Consider the following 19,504-nt stretch of genomic DNA (forward strand, 5'->3'; position numbering starts at 1 on the left):
TCAATAATTGCTAAAACTATTATCATAACAAAAAAAAAATTATTTTAAGAATAAAAATGTTTTTGGTGGACAAATCCAACGGCAGGACGTTTATCAGACGGTTCAGGACACCTCTAATGACGTGTTCCTTTTTTAGCCGAAAGCGACATATACGGAAAAAACTGTCTGCAGTAGTGATTTTTTTTGCTTTTTCCTCCTTGAAACTATGCAACTATGCATTACAATCTACGAGCCTTCAATCCTTCATGCTTCATGCCTCGTGCCTCACCTTCATTGATGACATCCATGTCGCCGACTTTTGGTTTATACAAATGACGACTTAACATTTTTAATTCAAAGTAGTCGTTTTCTACCTTAATTAATTAAATGCATGGCATTTTCGATGTGACATGCACAACAAAGTGTTTAATAATTAGTTATAAGAGGATATAAACCTATTATTTTAATCGTACTTAATTAAGAAGATTGTTCGTGCATTCGCAATTAGATATGCAATATTAAGGTATACCTAATTTAAATCATTCTATCTATTTCGAAGTTCTAATCAATGGGGGACGTAAAAAGATGTGAAGTCTCGATGCTTCTGGTGGTTGATTTTTTATCGGATTGAAATAAACGGTCCAGATCGATCGACAATCTATTCCGTAAAACGAGGATCTGGACAGAGTCGTTAAGAAGTCGTATCCTCTGCATTAACTCAAAAGGCAATCTTTTGAGTTAATAAATTTTGACCATCTGATCTATTTTAAGATTCGTGTAGACTAAATCCACACTAATATTAAAGGGCCCCTATATCATAAGCAGGGGCCAGATTGACTCCGTTTAAAATCAGACGGTTGAAATTCATTAACTCAAAATATTCCTTTTTTGAGTTAATGCAGAGGATACACATTCGTCGATTAAACAATGAAAATAGATCTTTCGAGACTATTAGCGTGCAGATATAATAATTAACTCGAAGGTGCATGCTAAATATAAGTTTCAGTAGTTGTTTGTAAATACAGATCGATTCAAGGGTTCAAGTTAAAAGATACTTCTCCTCCTAGAGTATTCCTTCTTAAGTGGAAGGAAAGAGTGCGCTTTTGTTCTCTATTTTCTGCCGCCTCCTCTTTTTATCGGGATTGATAGATCGATCTGCGATTGCAAATTTGCAATCCCTAAAAACCACCTCTCAGTTTCCCTGATTTTTCATGCTATCTGATCGATTAAATCCTCAACTTTGAGCATATTTCGTCGTAAAAGATGGGGAAAGGAGGCCACGATGAAGGTGGGAAACCCGGATCCGATCAGCCTGGATCTGGTTCGACCTTCCCGGCCTGGGCGAGAACCATAGAGGAATGCGAGGCGGAGTTCAAGGTGAGCACGGAACACGGTCTCCGATCCGACGAGGTGCCCTCCCGGCGACGTGTGTACGGCTGGAACGAGCTTGAGAAGCACTCTGGACCGTCGATCTGGCAGCTTGTACTCGAGCAGTTCAACGACACGCTTGTGCGCATCCTCTTAGTCGCTGCTGTTGTTTCTTTTGTTCTGGCATGGTATTTTATTTCTTATTCTTGTTCCTTTAATTGTGCTAAAATAGTGGAATTCAAATCTATTTAGGACCATTACTCCTGATAAGTTGTACTGATTTGTACTTTCCATTACAAAGTTATAATTACTGTATCAGATAAATAACACATAATTGATGTTGCCATTACAATTGGTGGGCTGTTATTTAACAGCCTTTGCAACTTGAAGGAGCTTTCTTTGTTAGAATAAATTTTAGGAATTTTATTTATTTATTTATTTATTTATTTATTAATTACATTTCTCTTGGGTGCTAACAAATTTTCTTCCTTTTTTGGTATCATAAATAAATTTCATGCTTCCTAAAAGTTGGCTTTTTTCTTATAACAGGGTTGATGGAGATGAAGGTGGGGAGATGGGAATTACTGCATTTGTTGAACCTCTGGTTATCTTTTTAATTCTCATTGTCAATGCTATAGTCGGTGTATGGCAAGAGAACAATGCAGAGAAGGCTCTAGAAGCTTTGAAAGAGATCCAATCTGAGCATGCCACGGTGAAACGAGATGGCGAGTGGATCCATAACCTACCGGCAAAAGAACTGGTGCCAGGTGACATCGTGCAGTTACGGGTAGGTGACAAGGTACCAGCTGATATACGAGTGGTGCATCTAGTAAGCTCCACACTCCGAGTAGAACAAGGCTCTCTAACCGGAGAGAATGCATCAGTTAACAAAACTAACCAGAGTGTTGCAGCTGATGATACCGATATTCAAGGGAAGGATTGCATGGTATTTGCTGGTACAACAGTTGTCAATGGGAGCTGTATCTGTTTGGTAACTCATACTGGCATGCATACCGAAATTGGAAAGATTCATTCTCAAATCCATGAGGCCTCACAAGAAGATGATGACACACCGTTAAAAAAGAAATTGAATGAATTTGGAGAGGCTCTCACTTTGATTATCGGGGTTATCTGTGCCTTGGTTTGGTTAATCAATGTCAAATATTTCTTCACGTGGGAGTATGTGAATGGCTGGCCTGGAAATTTTAAGTTCTCTTTTGAAAAATGCACCTATTATTTTGAAATTGCTGTAGCCTTAGCTGTGGCAGCTATTCCTGAGGGGCTGCCAGCTGTCATCACCACGTGCTTGGCTTTGGGTACACGAAAAATGGCCCAGAAAAATGCGCTTGTCAGAAAATTACCTAGTGTGGAGACTTTGGGGTGTACGACAGTTATTTGTTCTGACAAGACAGGCACTCTGACAACCAATCAGATGTCAGCCGTGAAGCTGGTTGCAATTGGAAGGTGGCCTGACACAGTGCGCGAGTTTAAAGTGGAGGGGACTACTTATGACCCAAATGACGGAAAGATAGATGATTTCCCCGCCGGTAATTTGGATCCTAATCTCAGAATGATTGCGAAAATTGCATCTGTTTGCAACGATGCCAGTGTGGCACACTTAGGAAACCAGTTCGTGGCTAGTGGAATGTCCACTGAGGCCGCTTTAAAGGTACAGAGTTTGCAAAATTTCCATTTTGGATCTTGGTGCAATTGTATGGATGCATCAAATTCAAGTTGTAATCAAATTGAGGGTAAAACAAGAAGAAAATAATATCAGTGAAGTTGTGACTTGTGACAACATCTTACCAGTCGTTAATACAAAAATGAAATTAGTAGGATGTGTGCAGTTATAGTTGTTTTTTATTGCTTTGGTGAGTGATCTATTTTTTTAATTTTTTTCCTTTTTCAGGTCTTAGTTGAGAAAATGGGAATTACGGAGGAGGCCCGAGGCCTCTTATCTGATGAGATATTACGTATGTTTATATAATCTTTGATTAACTTCATGCTTGTAGTTTGTTGTTCCTACTGTTACTGACATATATGTTTTCTCGCATTTGATTGAAAATGTGTGGGGTGAAGGATGCTGTGACTTTTGGAACAAGACGGCAAGAAGGGTTGCTACTCTCGAGTTTGATCGTACCAGAAAATCCATGGGTGTCATTGCAAAATCTGAAGCTGGAAGTAACTCTCTTCTTGTAAAGGTACCTAGCATATAACTATGAGAAGTACTATCTGGTACTGCCATTTTTGTTGATAAATTCTGTACCCCCACCCATTTATAATCATGCCCTTGTGTTTACCTGGATATTCAGATTGCTAAATTGGAAATAATATAAAGTTGACAGTAGATCTGAACTGAAGGAATATAAAAAGAACTGTTTTGTTGTTATTGGCTACCGTTTCAATAGCTTGCAAAGAGGCTGATTTATGAAATATAATTCACATTTTTTTAGGGAGCCGTTGAGAACTTGCTTGAGAGGTGCACCTTTGTCCAACTTCTAGATGGTTCTGTAGTGCTATTGAATGAATCTACCAAGGCCCTCATTTTGGACAAGCTTCGTGGTATGTCGACCAATGCCTTGCGATGCCTGGGGTTTGCATACAAAGACGAATTGGGGGAGTTTGATACCTATGATGGGCCCCACCACCCGGCTCATAAGCTGCTGCTTGACCCGGCTAACTATTCTTCTATTGAAAGTGGTCTGATCTTTGTTGGCTTGGTTGGTTTGAGGGTGAGAAATATTCAAATTTACCCTGGAGTTGTTATTTGCTTGTTGTGCATGTTTTTTAGGAGTCATCCATGTTGAGCATTATTTTTTAGTCTGCTTTAGGATTGTCAATTTCTTTTCTTTTTGGTGACTCTGTTATTTATGAATCGGAACCTATAGGATCCACCAAGAGCAGAGGTACACCAGGCTATTGAAGACTGCCGAGCTGCTGGAATCCGTGTAATGGTAATTACTGGCGACAACAAAGAAACAGCTGAAGCTATCTGTCGTGATATAGGGGTATTTCGTTCTGATGAGGACATATCCGTGAAGAGCTATACTGGCAAGGAATTTATGGCCTTGACTGACAAGAAGTCTGTTCTAAGACAAAAGAGAGGCCTCTTGTTTTCTCGAGCAGAGCCCAAGCACAAGCAAGAGATTGTACGCCTTCTGAAGGAAGATGGAGAGGTGGTTGCCATGACTGGAGATGGAGTCAATGATGCACCGGCACTTAAACTGGCTGATATTGGTATTGCCATGGGAATAACTGGTACCGAGGTATGTATTTTGTTGTGTCGGTTTTGAGTTAGGTCAAATGATTAGGTTACTGTTTGACTGAATACTCATAAATAATCACTAGGTTGCACTCTATTTCTGAAGAGTATTACTGATTGATAAATATCCATTTTTTCAGGCCTGTTATAACAGCCCCTTATGTTTTTATTATTATTGTTGTTTGTTCAACTTCTTTGGTAGGTTGCGAAAGAGGCATCAGACATGGTACTAGCTGATGATAATTTTAGCACAATTGTTGCCGCTGTTGGTGAAGGCCGCTCTATCTACAATAATATGAAGGCTTTCATCAGGTTTGCAAAGTGTTTAATGTTGTTGATTAATTTTAATTTTTTCATTTTATTTTAGTAACATGTATTTTTTTCTTCTAGGTATATGATCTCATCAAACATTGGTGAAGTGGCATCAATTTTCCTGACTTCAGCATTAGGCATTCCAGAGGGGCTGATCCCTGTGCAACTATTGTGGGTGAACCTGGTAACAGATGGGCCACCTGCAACCGCTTTGGGTTTCAACCCGCCTGATAAGGATGTCATGGAGAAACCCCCACGGAGGAGCGACGACTCTTTGATAACTCCTTGGATTCTCTTCCGCTACATGGTAAATTATATACACTTCTGTTTTTTAAGTTTTCATTTGTGCCCCTAAAACTCTTGGCATCATCCCCCCTTTTGAATTACAATTTGATTTGACAGATGGCTGCTTTATAGGGGTATCTTAGATTTCTTTTTTCCCCTTGATAGATAAAATGGATTCTGAAATGCGACTAAAGATGTGTATGAATAATGTGTGATTGGAATTACTTGAGCTACTATAATGTTTACTGTTTCTCTTTGTACAGGTGATTGGGCTCTATGTTGGTCTGGCAACTGTTGGCATATTCATAATATGGTACACTCAGGATTCATTTATGGGTATTAACCTCACAGGTGATGGCCACACCTTGGTCACTTACTCTCAGCTTTCCAATTGGGGCCAGTGCCCTTCCTGGTCTAACTTTGAAGTCTCTCCCTTCTCGGCTGGGGCCCGCACCTTCTCATTTGACGCGAACCCATGCGATTACTTCCAAGCCGGGAAGATAAAGGCAACCACGCTCTCCCTCTCTGTTCTTGTCGCAATAGAGATGTTCAATTCCCTAAATGCTCTTTCTGAAGACGGGAGTTTGATAACCATGCCACCATGGGTCAACCCGTGGCTTCTCCTTGCCATGTCGGTATCATTTGCGTTGCATTTTCTGATCCTTTATGTGCCGTTTCTTGCGCAAGTGTTTGGTATTGTGCCACTCAGTTTGAATGAGTGGTTGTTGGTTATAGCTGTGGCTTTACCTGTGGTGCTGATTGATGAGGTTCTAAAGTTTGTTGGCCGGTGCATGAATGCTTCCCACCTGCAGTCCAGGCTGGGGAAAAGCAAAGATGAGTAGGGCCACTTGCAGTAGACTACTGGTATTAACAAAATAACTGTGAATTATTGTTTTATTTTTGTTAGTCTATTTTAGATTATGTTATTGTTTCCATGTATTATTAGAACTTAGAGAAGTAGCGTTGTCTTTGGGCCCTTGTTATTTTCTTATTGGGAGGGTTGTTTTAGAATATGATTTTTCAGAACAATAGAATTATTTTTAAGTCAATTATAAGGTTATTATTTTTCCTACGGTGTAATAACAACATTTGGCTAATATGCAGTTCATTAGTTGGTTTATTGTTCTGCATTTTTTTATATATATAAAAACTGTACACTAAACAAGTGAGAGAAACAAAAATGAACGATTTCTTCTACAGGCTAAGCTTGTGTCCTTGATAAATATGTTTGCCTCATGTCTAATCCAAGCCATTGACCGAAGCTGGAACTGATACTTTTTTATAGTAAAATCAGGTATCTTGGAATTTTAAAGCGTATCTAAGTATTGCAATACGAGAGCCATAGCCGGCCTCTGGAACCCATTATCTAGTAAGCATATCTTTACCATCTCGCCAACCTTGTTTAGAAAATCAAGTTGGATCAGAACTGCTATCCAGTGATAGACAATTTGGACCAGTTATCCCTTTCTAAGGCACTACATTGCTCAGTTTGGTAAGATTGACCATTTATTCGAGAGCGTGGAGTCTATAACGGGTCTTGCACAATGCATCTCAAGTAAAACTGCCCCGAAAGAGTACCATCAGAATTTACTGTCAACTGTTGGAGGCTAAAATATTCCGGGTTTTAGATACCCAAAGTCCTTTAACAGAAGTACTGATACGGATCCAGTTTTTGACAACCCAGTGTTTGCTATCTTTGGAATTAGATTCTGATCAAGTAGAATCTGAATCTTAGCCGATTTGACATATGTAGAAATTGCGTTGCAATTTCCTCTATCAGAGCCGTTGCATTATCTAGCCTCTGTTTCCAAGTAAGAGGTGGCAGATTCGACCTGTAACGGTGGCTCTTAAGTGTACCATTTTCCATGTACTCATGTACCAAAACCATTTCATTTCTCTCATCACAATAACCCACCAAAGATACCAAATAAGGGGAAGATAAATTCAAACCATTGATATTCACCTCTTTGAAGAACGAAGCATTTAGTGTTCAAAGATTGTACTTTTCTAACCAGTTTTGTATAATATTACAAGGTCGACAATACAATCAATAGTCTCACGGAAATACAGTATCATGAACTAAAAATAACGAAGACCCGTAATATGAAAAACAGCGTAATTAACAAACATTGAGTGAGTCTATGTTACTGTGCATAGCACGGATTAGTTTGTAATACGGATCAATATTTTCATTTTCAAAAATTCTAACGGTCGATCCAAACCATTTAACATGATTTCTATATCAATATGTACTTGCAGACTGAAATTTTATATTTTTAAGAATTTTTTAAATAGGTAGAAAATCGTTGTTTTTGAATGGTCTAGAATTTTCAGATCGAGTAATTTTCTACCTATCTTAAAAAATAGCAAAAAAAAAATCTAAAAAAATAGAAAACTCGGTTTGCCAGTACATATTGATACGGGAATCGTATTGAACAGTCCGGATCAATCATTAGAATTTTTAAAACAAAAATATTAATTCATATTATGGATCAATCCGTGCTATGCATATTACCATAGACTCATTCCAAACATTTAGATCTGTTTGAATACAAGTAATTCTAGCATGCATCTAATTTTTATGGAATATTTTTAATATATATTATTCAAATTAAAAGAAAGTATATGAATTGGTATTATGATGTAAATTTAATGGTGGCTTCTGATTTCACTTCCTCTTTTTTCAGGCCTCACTATGTTTTATTCTTTCTTTAGTTTCTTAGTAAGGACACAAGATTTTTTTTTATTATTATAATTTTCTGTTTAGGTAGACTTTTATAATTTAGATACAACTTATAAACATGGATAATGCATTGTAACTAATATGTGCAATAAAAAATAAATTAAGCAACACAACAGTAGAATAATCAACATTTTTTTCTCATAATCTTAGCTGGCCAAGAAAAAGACATTATTTCTTTGCATCAAACTTTGTACGATATGAATATATTCTAGACTCATCAAATTTGTGAGAAAAAAATGCATCAACAAAATGGTCAAGAGAACTTGGCATAGATAAGAAAAGAATCAAGGCCCTTCAATCATGCTTCATGTGCTGATGGTGTGTATTGTGCGGTGCTCAGCACCTTGGTAGAATGAGAGAATGATTGTGTAAATTGACATCTCAACTACTGCAAAGGAAAGGGTTGCCACAATGTAACCCAGGACCCAACACATCTACAGTCAAAAATTTAAATCAAGAATCTTGGATTTTAATGTAGGAACTTAAAATTTGTAAATTCCATAAAGTACCTGCAAAAATTGAAATTTACAAATTTTGAGCAAGTGAATTTTGAATGTTCTATGCTGGATGGCACGTACCTTTATAGCATGTTCAGGTATCCAATCGTTTATATCAATACCAAGTGATACCTAATCAATATGTCTTTTTTATGTTAAACGACTAAGTAATTATTGATTTAAAATAAAATGAGAGCTTACCAGAATTGGGAAAAGAGGAGATGAAATCTTGTTGTGTATTTGTACGTGTCCAGAATCAAAAGGCCAAACAACATACAGCTTCCCAATAAATAATATAACATTTCCAATTACATTCCCTTTCCTGATACGCAAAATATTGTTCATTATAAGACCCGTAGCAATTGAATAAACCTTGCAAAAGCTTGCTCCTGTAATTGCTATCTACAAAAACCAGATCAATAGCAAGTCCAGGTTTATCTGTTACACCTGGATCAGTTCTAGTAGATGTACCTGTAGTTGGGAATGTACCGGCTGTGGTTTTGCCGAGTATAGGTTGGAAAAGTAGTGCTACTGAAGGTACTGGTGCTGGTACTGTTGTTGTTTCATCGACTAGTGAACCAGTTAAGAGTGGTCGGGGTTGTCCACGAAAGAATGAGGCCAATTTAGCAAGTTATACTAAAAAATGGTGGCTAAAAAGAGAATAAATGCAAACTCAAAGAAGGTGGAGGAAAAATTAGTTCATCAGCTGGGTTGGGGATTAGTTTATTAGCTGTTGAAAAATTAAGAGATGTGGAATTGAGGGTTTGTGTTATGATAAAATTGTAGCTTAGTTGGTCAAGATGACCATCTTGTCTTTTTCTTTTCCCTTTATTTTAGTTATTGTAATAGTTTTTTCAAATCACATCAATTTGCATGCTGTCACAGTTGTGTTGTTAATGCTATTCATGATGGGTAATGCTTGCAAGTAAATTTAGATCGTTTCATGCCAAAGGGCGTGCCAAAAGTTTGTGCTGGTAATCACAAGAACTGAGTTACAGTTAATTATACTGGTAATTAAGCAAAAGCAATACCAGTAAACAACAGGCACATAGGGAGCAAAGTTTTTTTTTCAAATTTTTTTTAGATCATTTCTTTAAAAAATAATCAAAGTTTTTCAACATGTAATATAAAGTTACAAGAATATCTCTATCCCACTTCAATCATTTTTTTAATATGTAATATGAGTCGGCTCACGAGTCGAGCCAAGTGTTTACATGAGTCAAGCTGAGCCGAGTTTTTTTCTTTCAAAAGTGATCTGAGTCGAGTTAGGACATTTTTTAGTTTCGAGCCCGATTCATTATGAAATATTGAGCAGCTTAACTCATTGATTCGCGAGCCGGCTCAACTCATTAGCAGCCCTATATACCCATGGATGAAGTTACCGTAGTTCTTTCTCCTTCTCCTCTTTCTCCGATGAACAAAATTGCCACTGCAGTTGCTCCCTACACCATGCCCACCACCGAACCAGCCAAGCTTCCAAGCTCCGTCGATCCCTCACCGCCACCATCTCCTTTCTCTGAGGTAATTTACTTTCTTTAAGTTCCAATTAAATTTCTTCAAAATACAAGATTAACGAAATTCAAATATCAATCAAGATACTTAATCTTATCTCTCTGTTTTTTGTTTAAATGCCAAGATTCTTAAATATCAATCAAGATATTTAATCTTATCTTTCTGTCTTTCAATCTACTGTGTGCAACGTGCACATGAAAATTTTGAAATAGGATTCCCTCTGAGAATCTAGGCACCACCCACAAATAAAATTTCAATTTCTTTTTTTACTAATCGAAAAATAGTCAAATCAATTTGGGGTTCAATCAAAAACCAAATTATGTACTTTTTATGTATGCAGATTGGAAGCATTGTATTTATACTAATAATTAATATAACTATGCAAAATAATGTTCAGGAATTTGCATACTTATCCTAGTCTGATTCATAAGGACACAATCGATGCACAGTGATGGTTTCATTTCCAAAATCTTTATTCAATCATCATGCTTAAAAAAGATAATTATATGAATCTCAACATAACTAAAAACAAAATTTACAATTAAAAAAAATACAAATTGCTTGTATGAGCTATATTTGTCAGTGCTTTGATACTCTCTATTCAACTAAAAAAAATACAAATCCTGAGACATCAAAAAAATTGAAAAACTATTAACTTTATTCAACTGATCTATCCATTTATGAGCCTTCTATGTTTTGTTTCTTCAGTTTTTTCAATATGAGCCTGAACTTCTGCATCCAATCTAATAGGAGCTATAGTTCTCCCCTTCGTCGCCTCTCCTGTTACTCTACTGCGATCTATTGGCCGGGCTTAGTCTCTTCTAACTCAGAAGGAGATGCTCTTTACACGCTTACCTGTTTCGAATGGAACAATTTAAATGGAAAACATATGGCTTGTTAATACATCACGACTGAGATTGTTCTGGTACGGGCGTATAGATGCACTTGCTACTGGTACATTTTTTGCTACAGGGGGTATACCGATACAACTGCTACTGGTACGGGAAGAGTGGGTATACCGGCTGGTACAGCTTCTGGTATGAGGGGGCCTGTTAAAGCTGCTGGTACGGGTGGGGATGGTACAGGGGATGCAGATCTCGGACTATGAAGGGTATAAAACTATACATACCCACTGTGTCATGATTCATGAATAGAGTAGTTGTGTAGTTTGGTTTCTAGGGGATTTCTTAATTTTAGCAATATTGCTCATGTATCTCAGAAAGAAAGATGTAAGCCTACGAGCATTGAAATACAAAAAAAATAAAAATTTTGTTTGAGAGCTAGGAAGTAAATTAAATAAATTGATCTTCTTATAAAGTAAATATTGATTTTTGTTGTAAGTTCTGGTATTGTCAAAGTTTCCTAAGAGCAAGCCGTCTAATGTTAATTTTCTCTGATATGAGAGAATTATGACTGATTATATTTCGGTTTGATCGGTCAACTGGAATTTATTTTGGTTCGATTCTAATCGGTTGATGACTTCAATTCGGTCAGTTCAATTCTATTTTTGAAAACGGAACAAAACTTTGATTTACTTATTTTATTTCAGTTTTAACCGAACAAAACTAAATTGAACAACGCTAACCAAAAAGATGTTTCGTCGACAGTATGTATGAAACCCAAAAACAATTCACATTTTTATAAATTAAATACTACGAACTCAGCTGTAAAATTTGTATACAGCACGAATCTCCAATTTACCAGTGATCTTTAGTGATCTTTAAAGTGCAGCAATTCAAACAATGAAATTATATTTTTTTTTTATTAAAACCCAAATTATCTATTTTTTTTCAAAGAACGGCTTTAAATCTGTTAAATGCCAATTGTGTACTCACCTTTGAATAATTTCTTTACAAATGAAAGCCGGCAACAACTTCAATTGAGTTCCTCAAGCTCCTCCCATACTAATCAATTGTGTACACAGTTAATTTTCAGTTTTAATAAAAAAACTTAATAGAACTAGGCTAATAAGGTGTTTGATTAGTTAACCCTTTTTGCTAACCCAAATACATCCAAACGTAAAATAGTAGTTCGGAATAGTAGCTAACCCAAATTAGCACGATTCTTTGTCTCATCCAAACGCACCAATAAAGAACACATCTGCAATTTTATTTTCTAATTTAAACAATACTTTTGAGACATCAAATGTACATAAAATTTAAATCTGGCTCAATCCTTTAAATATTGATTTGGGACTTATGATAAATGCAAATTAAATATTAACAACGTATATTCTTCCGATATAAGTTCAATGTTCAAAGCTTTCTTTAAACTAAATTGTGCTTATTCCCATGATACCCTGAAAATATAAATCAAGATATAAAGTAGGGACTTTATTTATTCCTTTTATATCTGTTTATAAGTAGCACATTTTTTTTATTTCAAAAATATCTGGAATAAGTATAAACAAAACAGATACCCGATCTAAAAAAAAAAAAATTTGGTGTAGAACTAATTCAAAACAAAACTTTATAATTACATGACCAAAGATTCTCACAAATAATTCTGTACAATAGGTAGAAAAGAAAAGAGAAAAAATAAACCCAAAATGCAACTCCGGCAAATTTGAGCTGACCAGATCTTGCTCTTAATCTGCTGAGGTCAATTTAATTTCTCATCAACCTTTATGCTTAATTAACTGAGAGAAAATCCTGCGCATTGAAACATTTGGGATGTCATTCAAATTTGCTTCATCCTCTTCCTCTACATTCAAATTTGCTTCATCCTCAGACGGATCTGGAACCAAATCGGGTTTCAATTCATGTGAGGCTCCGGCAATTAAACTAATACTATTAACCCCTGATTGATCTATCTCCACATCTTGCAATTGCAGGGCATACTCTAAATGCCACAATACATCACCCATACTAGGCCTCTCGGACCCGTTATTTGCTAAGCATTTCTCAACCGTTTCGCCGAATTTCCTTAGCGAATGGGGTCGGATCAAAGAAGCTATCTTGGCATCCACAATTTGAAACAGCTCTCCCCTTCTGATATACTTCATTGCCCATTCAACAAGATTGACCATTTCTCTAGGCAGTGTCGGGTCTATGACAGTCCGGGCACAGAGAACTTCGAGTAAAACTACCCCGAAAGAGTACACATCAGATTTCTCAGTCAGCTTTTGGCGCCTGAAATACTCCGGGTCTAGGTACCCAAAACTACCTTTAACAGCAGTACTAACATGGGTCTGGTCTAGTTCGGGTCCCGTTTTGGACAACCCAAAATCCGCCACCTTAGCCATTAGGTTCTCATCAAGCAGAATATTAGCTGATTTGATATCTCTGTGAATGATTGCCTTTGCGAATCCAGTGTGGAGGTAATGGAGACCTCTAGCAGAGCCGATACAAATCTCCAGCCTCTGTTTCCAGGTAAGAGAGGGCTCATCTGATCCATAGAGGTGGCTCTTAAGTGTACCATTTTCCATGTAATCATAAACCAAAATCATCTCATTTCTCTCATCACAGTAACCAACTAAAGACACCAAATGCCGGTGCCGTAGCTGTGAAAGCAAGTCAATTTCAGTGCGAAATTCATTTATTCCCTGTTTAGATTTTGTGTTACCTCTCTTCACTGCAACTCGAGTCCCATCTTTCAATGTCCCCTTGTAGACCTTCCCAAAGCCACCGACCCCAATAACCCAATTCTCATCAAAATTATTTGTCGCCTCGAGCAATACTGATAATCCAAAACGGTAGCCGAGAGATCCATTTTGACCACCCAATGTAACTGTAGTTGCATTAGAACTGCTCATGCTATGAGAGTTGGTCAAACCATTGACCGAGAAAGGCGTCCATCTTTTGGAGCTCATTTTCCTTTCCAATCGCCTCTTTCTAATTGCACCAAGAAGAACCACAATAACCAGAATTAAAATCACAGCACCACCAATCAAACCAAGAACAGTGCCAAGACTAACCCTTGACCCACTACGGCTAAAGATAGTGCTGGTACCGAAGATGCCATTAAATTGGAAAATCTCAAGCCCATTCAAGAGCCCGTTAGCTAGTACATTGGTAAGTTTGCTGGGCCCAATGCTTATAATAAACTTAGGCGTAGAGTCCTCGGCCGTGAGAATAAAATCTTGAAACAGAGGAGTTGCTAAACTGTGATTTGTCAGACTGGACATTTTGAAATCTGTGAGTACAGCCCACGGGCCTACGTACACATTAAATACGAGGTCATCTGGATCTTTACTTACTATATCACAAAAATGAAACCGTAACATGTACGCATACCCTTCTTGCAAATCAAATTGCCATGTCATGTTGAACTCTGCGCTTGCTGTGGTTTTGTCTGAAGAGGCAAGCTCTGTCGCAGTACTGTAGACGACAGACGGTGCGGATTCTGGTGTGGCAAGTCCTTCCATGTAGTTTAGTCTGGCATTTGGAGGGACCCCTTGTGTAAGGCTCGGGTTCTGTATGAAACTTGCATCAGGAACCCAAGTTCGCCACAGTGTATCATTATCCGGTGTTACTTTGGGTGCGCCCATGTTGACCCGATAAACCGTTTCAAAAGCCTGACCTGATAACCCGATATAATTACTAGCTGGGTTGATGGTCTGCGCCGAGTCAAGAATTAGGTTATCTGGTACTGACACGATCTCTATTGCATTAATGAATGCGAGATTTGAAAATGGTACAAAGGAAAGGGTTAAGGTCCTCCGTGTTATGTTCACCAAGTATTCCTTTAGCATCGGTCCAGTTATGTTCTTTGACTGGAAATTAGTGAGAAGGGTAATGTCCTCTGTTGATACGTTGAATTTTGCGGTGGTCAGATCATAATTTTGGTACACAAAAGGGTACAGGTGCAAACGGATGAAGTGGCGGCCCTGTTTCTGGATTTGGAAGGAATAAGAGGAGGGGCCTGTGAAAACTCTCGCAGTTTGGTACAGAGCCGGGTTATCAAAAGAGGTGACCAAGCTGGAGGTGGCATTGGCCATTATGCTTTTAGAGGCTGAGAGGGTTTTAGACAGGAGGCTAGCATCTCCGACAAAGGTCCGTGCGCCGATTGTGGTGTTTCCTGACGAGCCGCAATCAACCAAGTAGTTGTCTGAGGGGGTGAATGATTTGGAGCATGTGTAGAGGAGTGAGATGAGAACAACTGTCAGAAAAGAGCTGGCTTTGGTGAGGTGCATTTGTTCAGGCATTTTGTCGAACAAACTGTGATGAATTCAGCCGGAGGAGCCGGTGTGGGATGTTAAAAGTTGGAATTCAGAAAGTTAATGAAATTTCAAGGTTTTACCTTGGAAACATAGAATCATGACCCATTATATAATTCAAGTATATATACAACTCAATCAAGGTATGGGAAGCATAAAAAAGCAAAGAAAGAGAAGATGGCAACTTTGCTAAAAAAACAAACTTCTTTCAATTCCTTGAATCAATGATTCAAGGGTTAAGATAAAGAGGCTTTCAGAGAAGTAACAAGCTAAAACGAAAGAGGGACAGGACAAAGAAATAGACCTCTTTAGTAGCAGATCAGGAGAACTCTTTCTGACAACAATGGCTCAGAATATCATTCGATTAAGGAATCTAAACCCAACAAATTGAGAACCATCAAAAGAAGCAGCTTTTAGTTGTTACAACGAAAAGAGAGAAAAATATGAGACCTTTGCTCAGCAAAGATTGCAAATTCCCCTTTTCTGCGCCAAAACCACACGGAAACCTTTAAACGATCAAGTTTCTGGTCATTGTGGAAGACCGAGAGAGAGAGAGAGTCAAGTCAATGGAACAGGAAATGCGACGGTGAAATAAACTAAGTGGTAAGGATTTTTTTTTTTTCAGTTTTTTTTTGGTCATCAGAATCTTTTGTTTCTTAAATTTTAATTTTTGGCCTCTCAGATAGTGGCAACGAGTTGGGGTAAGTTGATAGATTGGTGTTGGAGCTTAGAAGCAACCATTGTCGTCTCTAGAGTCTACACTTCAGTCAAGTCAATCCTGTTTACGTGTTTTCTTTATTGTAATTCCTTTTTCTTTTTCTTTTACAAATCAGACCCCCAACATTTTCTTTATTTTAATTACTTTCATACTTCATTAATTTGAACTTTTGAAGTTAGGCATATGTCACATAGGGCATAATGGTCTGTACTATGAATTAATATTTTTATTTTTAAAATTTAAACAATCAATTTGAACCGTTTAACGATCTTATATAAAATATACATGTAAATTACATTTTATAGTTTTTTTAGAATTTTTTTACTATCTTATTAGATTGGTTGAATATCACTTTGATTAAAAAAATTTAGACCATTCAAAAGTAGTGATTTTATATCTAAAAACATAGTAAAAAACAATTAAAATGTAAAATTTAGTCTACAAATACATTTTTATATGGAGATCACGTTGAAGAATAATCTGAATACAGACTAATATGCGATGTACATAGTACATACCATAGCCTCACTCTTGAACTCTATGTTTGCGGATAGGGGTGTTCATTGGGTCCAGTTTAGTCGATTTTGAACCGAACTGAATTAGTTTGGACCAAATAGTTTGATATTTTCAGTTTAAGACTTCGGTTTGGTTTGCTTTTTAAAACCAAATTATAATTTTGTTTCGGTTCAATTTGAAAATTTTCAAAACTGAAATAATCGAACCGACCAAACTTTTATATATTATGTATTTGGTCCGGACCGCCCCAGTTTATTTCTTAATCAATTGCTTAAAATACTTCAGTTTATTTCTTAATGTCCCGGTTTATTTCTTAATACTCTGGTTTATTATTTTATATATTTCGATTTAGTATAAATCAATTGCTTTAAATAAAAAATTAATATATTTTGGTTTGAACCGAACAAACCGAAATAAAACTGATTCAGTTTGGTTCGGTTCGGTTGCAATGCTAAATCGGTTCAGTTCAGTTCTATTTGAAATCGAATTATAACTTTGGTTTACCTGATTCGGACCGAACCAAACTGATGAACACCGCTATTTGCGGATTTGGTCTAAGACAGATGTAGATTGTACATAATAGAAAATTCTTATGCTTGCTTATTGTTTCCGTTTTTTAGATGACTTCGGATTTTTTTTATCCTTGTTTGGTGCAAATTAATGAATAAACTTGAGTTTTAATTATGAAATTTAACTTGCTACAATAAACATGTTTTTTACAGTACTATGTTAATTTTTATTCGATAATATAGTCATTTGTCATATACAATATGAAGAATAATCTGAATTGGCATTTACTGTGGGGTAATATTTGACAAAAAGAGATGTATATATAATTGAATTTTGTTTCATATATGATCATTGAGTATGGAAAATATGAAAATTATCGAGTCATTATCAATAAGATCAAAAATGAAATGCATTTAGTTTTATATATTTCCAATAGCAAATATTATATTACTTTTTCCTAGTTGTTTTTCGTATAATTCCTATTATATGCAAAAAAAAAAATCAACTATTCCCTTCACTAATTTTAATAGATAAATCTTCAAATATATATATTGTGCGCATACTTTCTAATTTATGCATACAATATGATAAAATCAATATAGACAGTAATTAAAGAATTGTTTAATGTACTAGACTTCTACCTTTATAATTTTCCTAAATGAAGGTGTGCAATGTAAATTTTAAATTTGAATGGGGAACGGAGGACTAATGACTTTAAAAGTTGCTTGAAACTTGATTTGTCTTCATTTGCAAGTTGCAACTGTCATTTTCTCCACTTACCCATTTGACACTTTTTCTCCACCTTAACCACGTCATGTGTCCCACAAAAGTTTGGTTTTGTTTATGGTCATGGACTCATGGCTCATGCAAAATGAAATGCCATGTGCGGTAACGAAGCTAATGTTTTTTTTCTTTTAATTAAAAAATTCACAGTATACCCTAGTATTTTTTTAAATATTATTTACAGAAATTAAATGTGTTGTTTTTAAGAGAGACGAAGACTCGTATCACTATTTTAGAGTTTATGTTAATGATACTAGAATTATACTTTAAATTATCACCTGATTGGACGCTCTTGAACCCCGTCAAAATAATTGAAGACAATAATCATGAATATACATATAAGTTTAAAATTATCTTAGTTATTTTTCTGTACGAACAATTATATTCGGACGACAAGGTACACATTTTAACATAGTTGTTTTTAATTTATATAAAGCATGAGCAGGAGAGTCAAAAATAAATGTGTATGTGATTTCTACCGAACTAAAATCTGTCGAAATGTATACCGTATGACATACATATCTAGTGTAAATATTCGTGCGGCACCTCTTATTGTTGAAGACAAATTTATATTATTTTAAATAGTTTGAGTTATATATACGATATATGAATTAATATACATACGATATATGTCAAAAGGAGAAAAATATTGTAATAAATTATTAATTATAAAAAAATGTACTATTTTTTAGTATAAAAATAATAAAATAAATAGAGTAGAACTAGAGTGTTCTTAAGTTCACCAAGCTTCCTGGTAAACTCAAGTCTAAAACCCATCAAATCGACTTTAAATGACAAATTCAAACCGTTGAAACCCGCCTACCTTATGAGTGATGTGTCTACATGTGAAAATTTTAAACATTCGAATTAATTTAGTATAAAGTTAATCGGTCAAAATTAGAAGATTAATAAATTAATTTTAATGCATTCATTTTTTGGACTTTTTTATTGCTTGACTTTGTACTAAATTAATTCGAATGTTTAAAATTTTCATATGTAAACGCATCACTCATAAGATAAGCAAATTTCAACGACTCGGACGGGTTTTAGACTTGAGTTCACCAAAGAGCTCAGTGAACTTAAGAACACGCAAGTTCTACTCAAATAAATATATGTGATATAAATGTACCTGTGTCGTAATTTATCCATACAATATCGATCCAATGTACATGACAAGAACGAATTGATGAATATGAGTAAACAATTGTGTTATGTTCTTATTTACTTTAACTGTATAAATAATAACGTGAATACAGTATCACAAATACAAATGAAATTTCTCATTATGTTCCCTCTTTTTTACTCTTTTTGTCTTTTTTTTGAAAACTTGGTAATAGCTACCAAAGTTTGTGAGGGAGAATCGAACTCTCGACCTTTGGGTATAACAACTCTATGATATTTTTCTAGCCAATTGTGCTACCTCCCCTTTTTTTACTCTTTTTGTCTGACAACAAATTTTGATTCTAAATTATTTCTATTACAATCTATTATTTAAAACCATTGAAATTTGATAGAATTAGATTATATATAACTAATATAACACAGAACTCGAACCAAAAATAAATCTTGCATATTAGACCTAAAATCTAACTTAATTTGTGTAAATTTATTATTACCAAATTAGTTAGGAAAAACTAATAACCTCTCTTGATGATTCAATAAAAAAAAAGTATTATTAAGATAACATTGAAGAATAATGTTAACCCTTGATAGGATAATGATTTCAATTAAAATAATGAATTAAATTTTGCACTAATCCAATCGACCAAATAGTATTAGCGCACCTATGAGGTCCCAACCTATTGATTGATTTATCCTATTACGAATCTATCTTGCCTATTTATTATTTGCATGTCACAAT

At 35.8% G+C, this 19,504-nt stretch overlaps 1 protein-coding gene, 1 long non-coding RNA gene and 1 pseudogene across 3 annotated transcripts; 2 read left to right on the forward strand and 1 right to left on the reverse strand.

Moving 5' to 3' along the window:
- Positions 1-1,077: 1,077 nt before the first annotated feature.
- Positions 1,078-6,331, forward strand: LOC144556149 (calcium-transporting ATPase 4, endoplasmic reticulum-type-like). The gene is made up of 9 exons (XM_078304639.1): positions 1,078-1,535; positions 1,897-3,016; positions 3,257-3,320; positions 3,427-3,548; positions 3,801-4,079; positions 4,236-4,613; positions 4,812-4,921; positions 5,000-5,228; positions 5,470-6,331. Exons 1-9 carry the CDS (start codon positions 1,243-1,245, stop codon positions 6,046-6,048), a joined length of 3,174 nt encoding a protein of 1,057 aa, XP_078160765.1. The 5' UTR covers positions 1,078-1,242; the 3' UTR covers positions 6,049-6,331.
- Positions 6,332-9,829: 3,498 nt separating this feature from the next.
- LOC144556090 (uncharacterized) lies at positions 9,830-10,814 on the forward strand. The gene is made up of 2 exons (XR_013512209.1): positions 9,830-9,967; positions 10,709-10,814. It is a non-coding gene; the product is annotated as an uncharacterized LOC144556090 (long non-coding RNA).
- A 1,599-nt stretch (positions 10,815-12,413) lies between these two features.
- LOC144556040 (receptor-like protein kinase HERK 1 pseudogene) lies at positions 12,414-15,760 on the reverse strand (annotated as a pseudogene). Its single transcript, XR_013512178.1, has one exon. The product of XR_013512178.1 is annotated as a receptor-like protein kinase HERK 1 pseudogene (transcript).
- Positions 15,761-19,504: the final 3,744 nt, after the last annotated feature.

The sequence above is a fragment of the Carex rostrata genome, chromosome 6 (assembly GCF_964058835.1).
Source record: "Carex rostrata chromosome 6, lpCarRost1.2, whole genome shotgun sequence".
Classification (NCBI taxonomy): Eukaryota; Viridiplantae; Streptophyta; class Magnoliopsida; order Poales; family Cyperaceae; genus Carex; species Carex rostrata.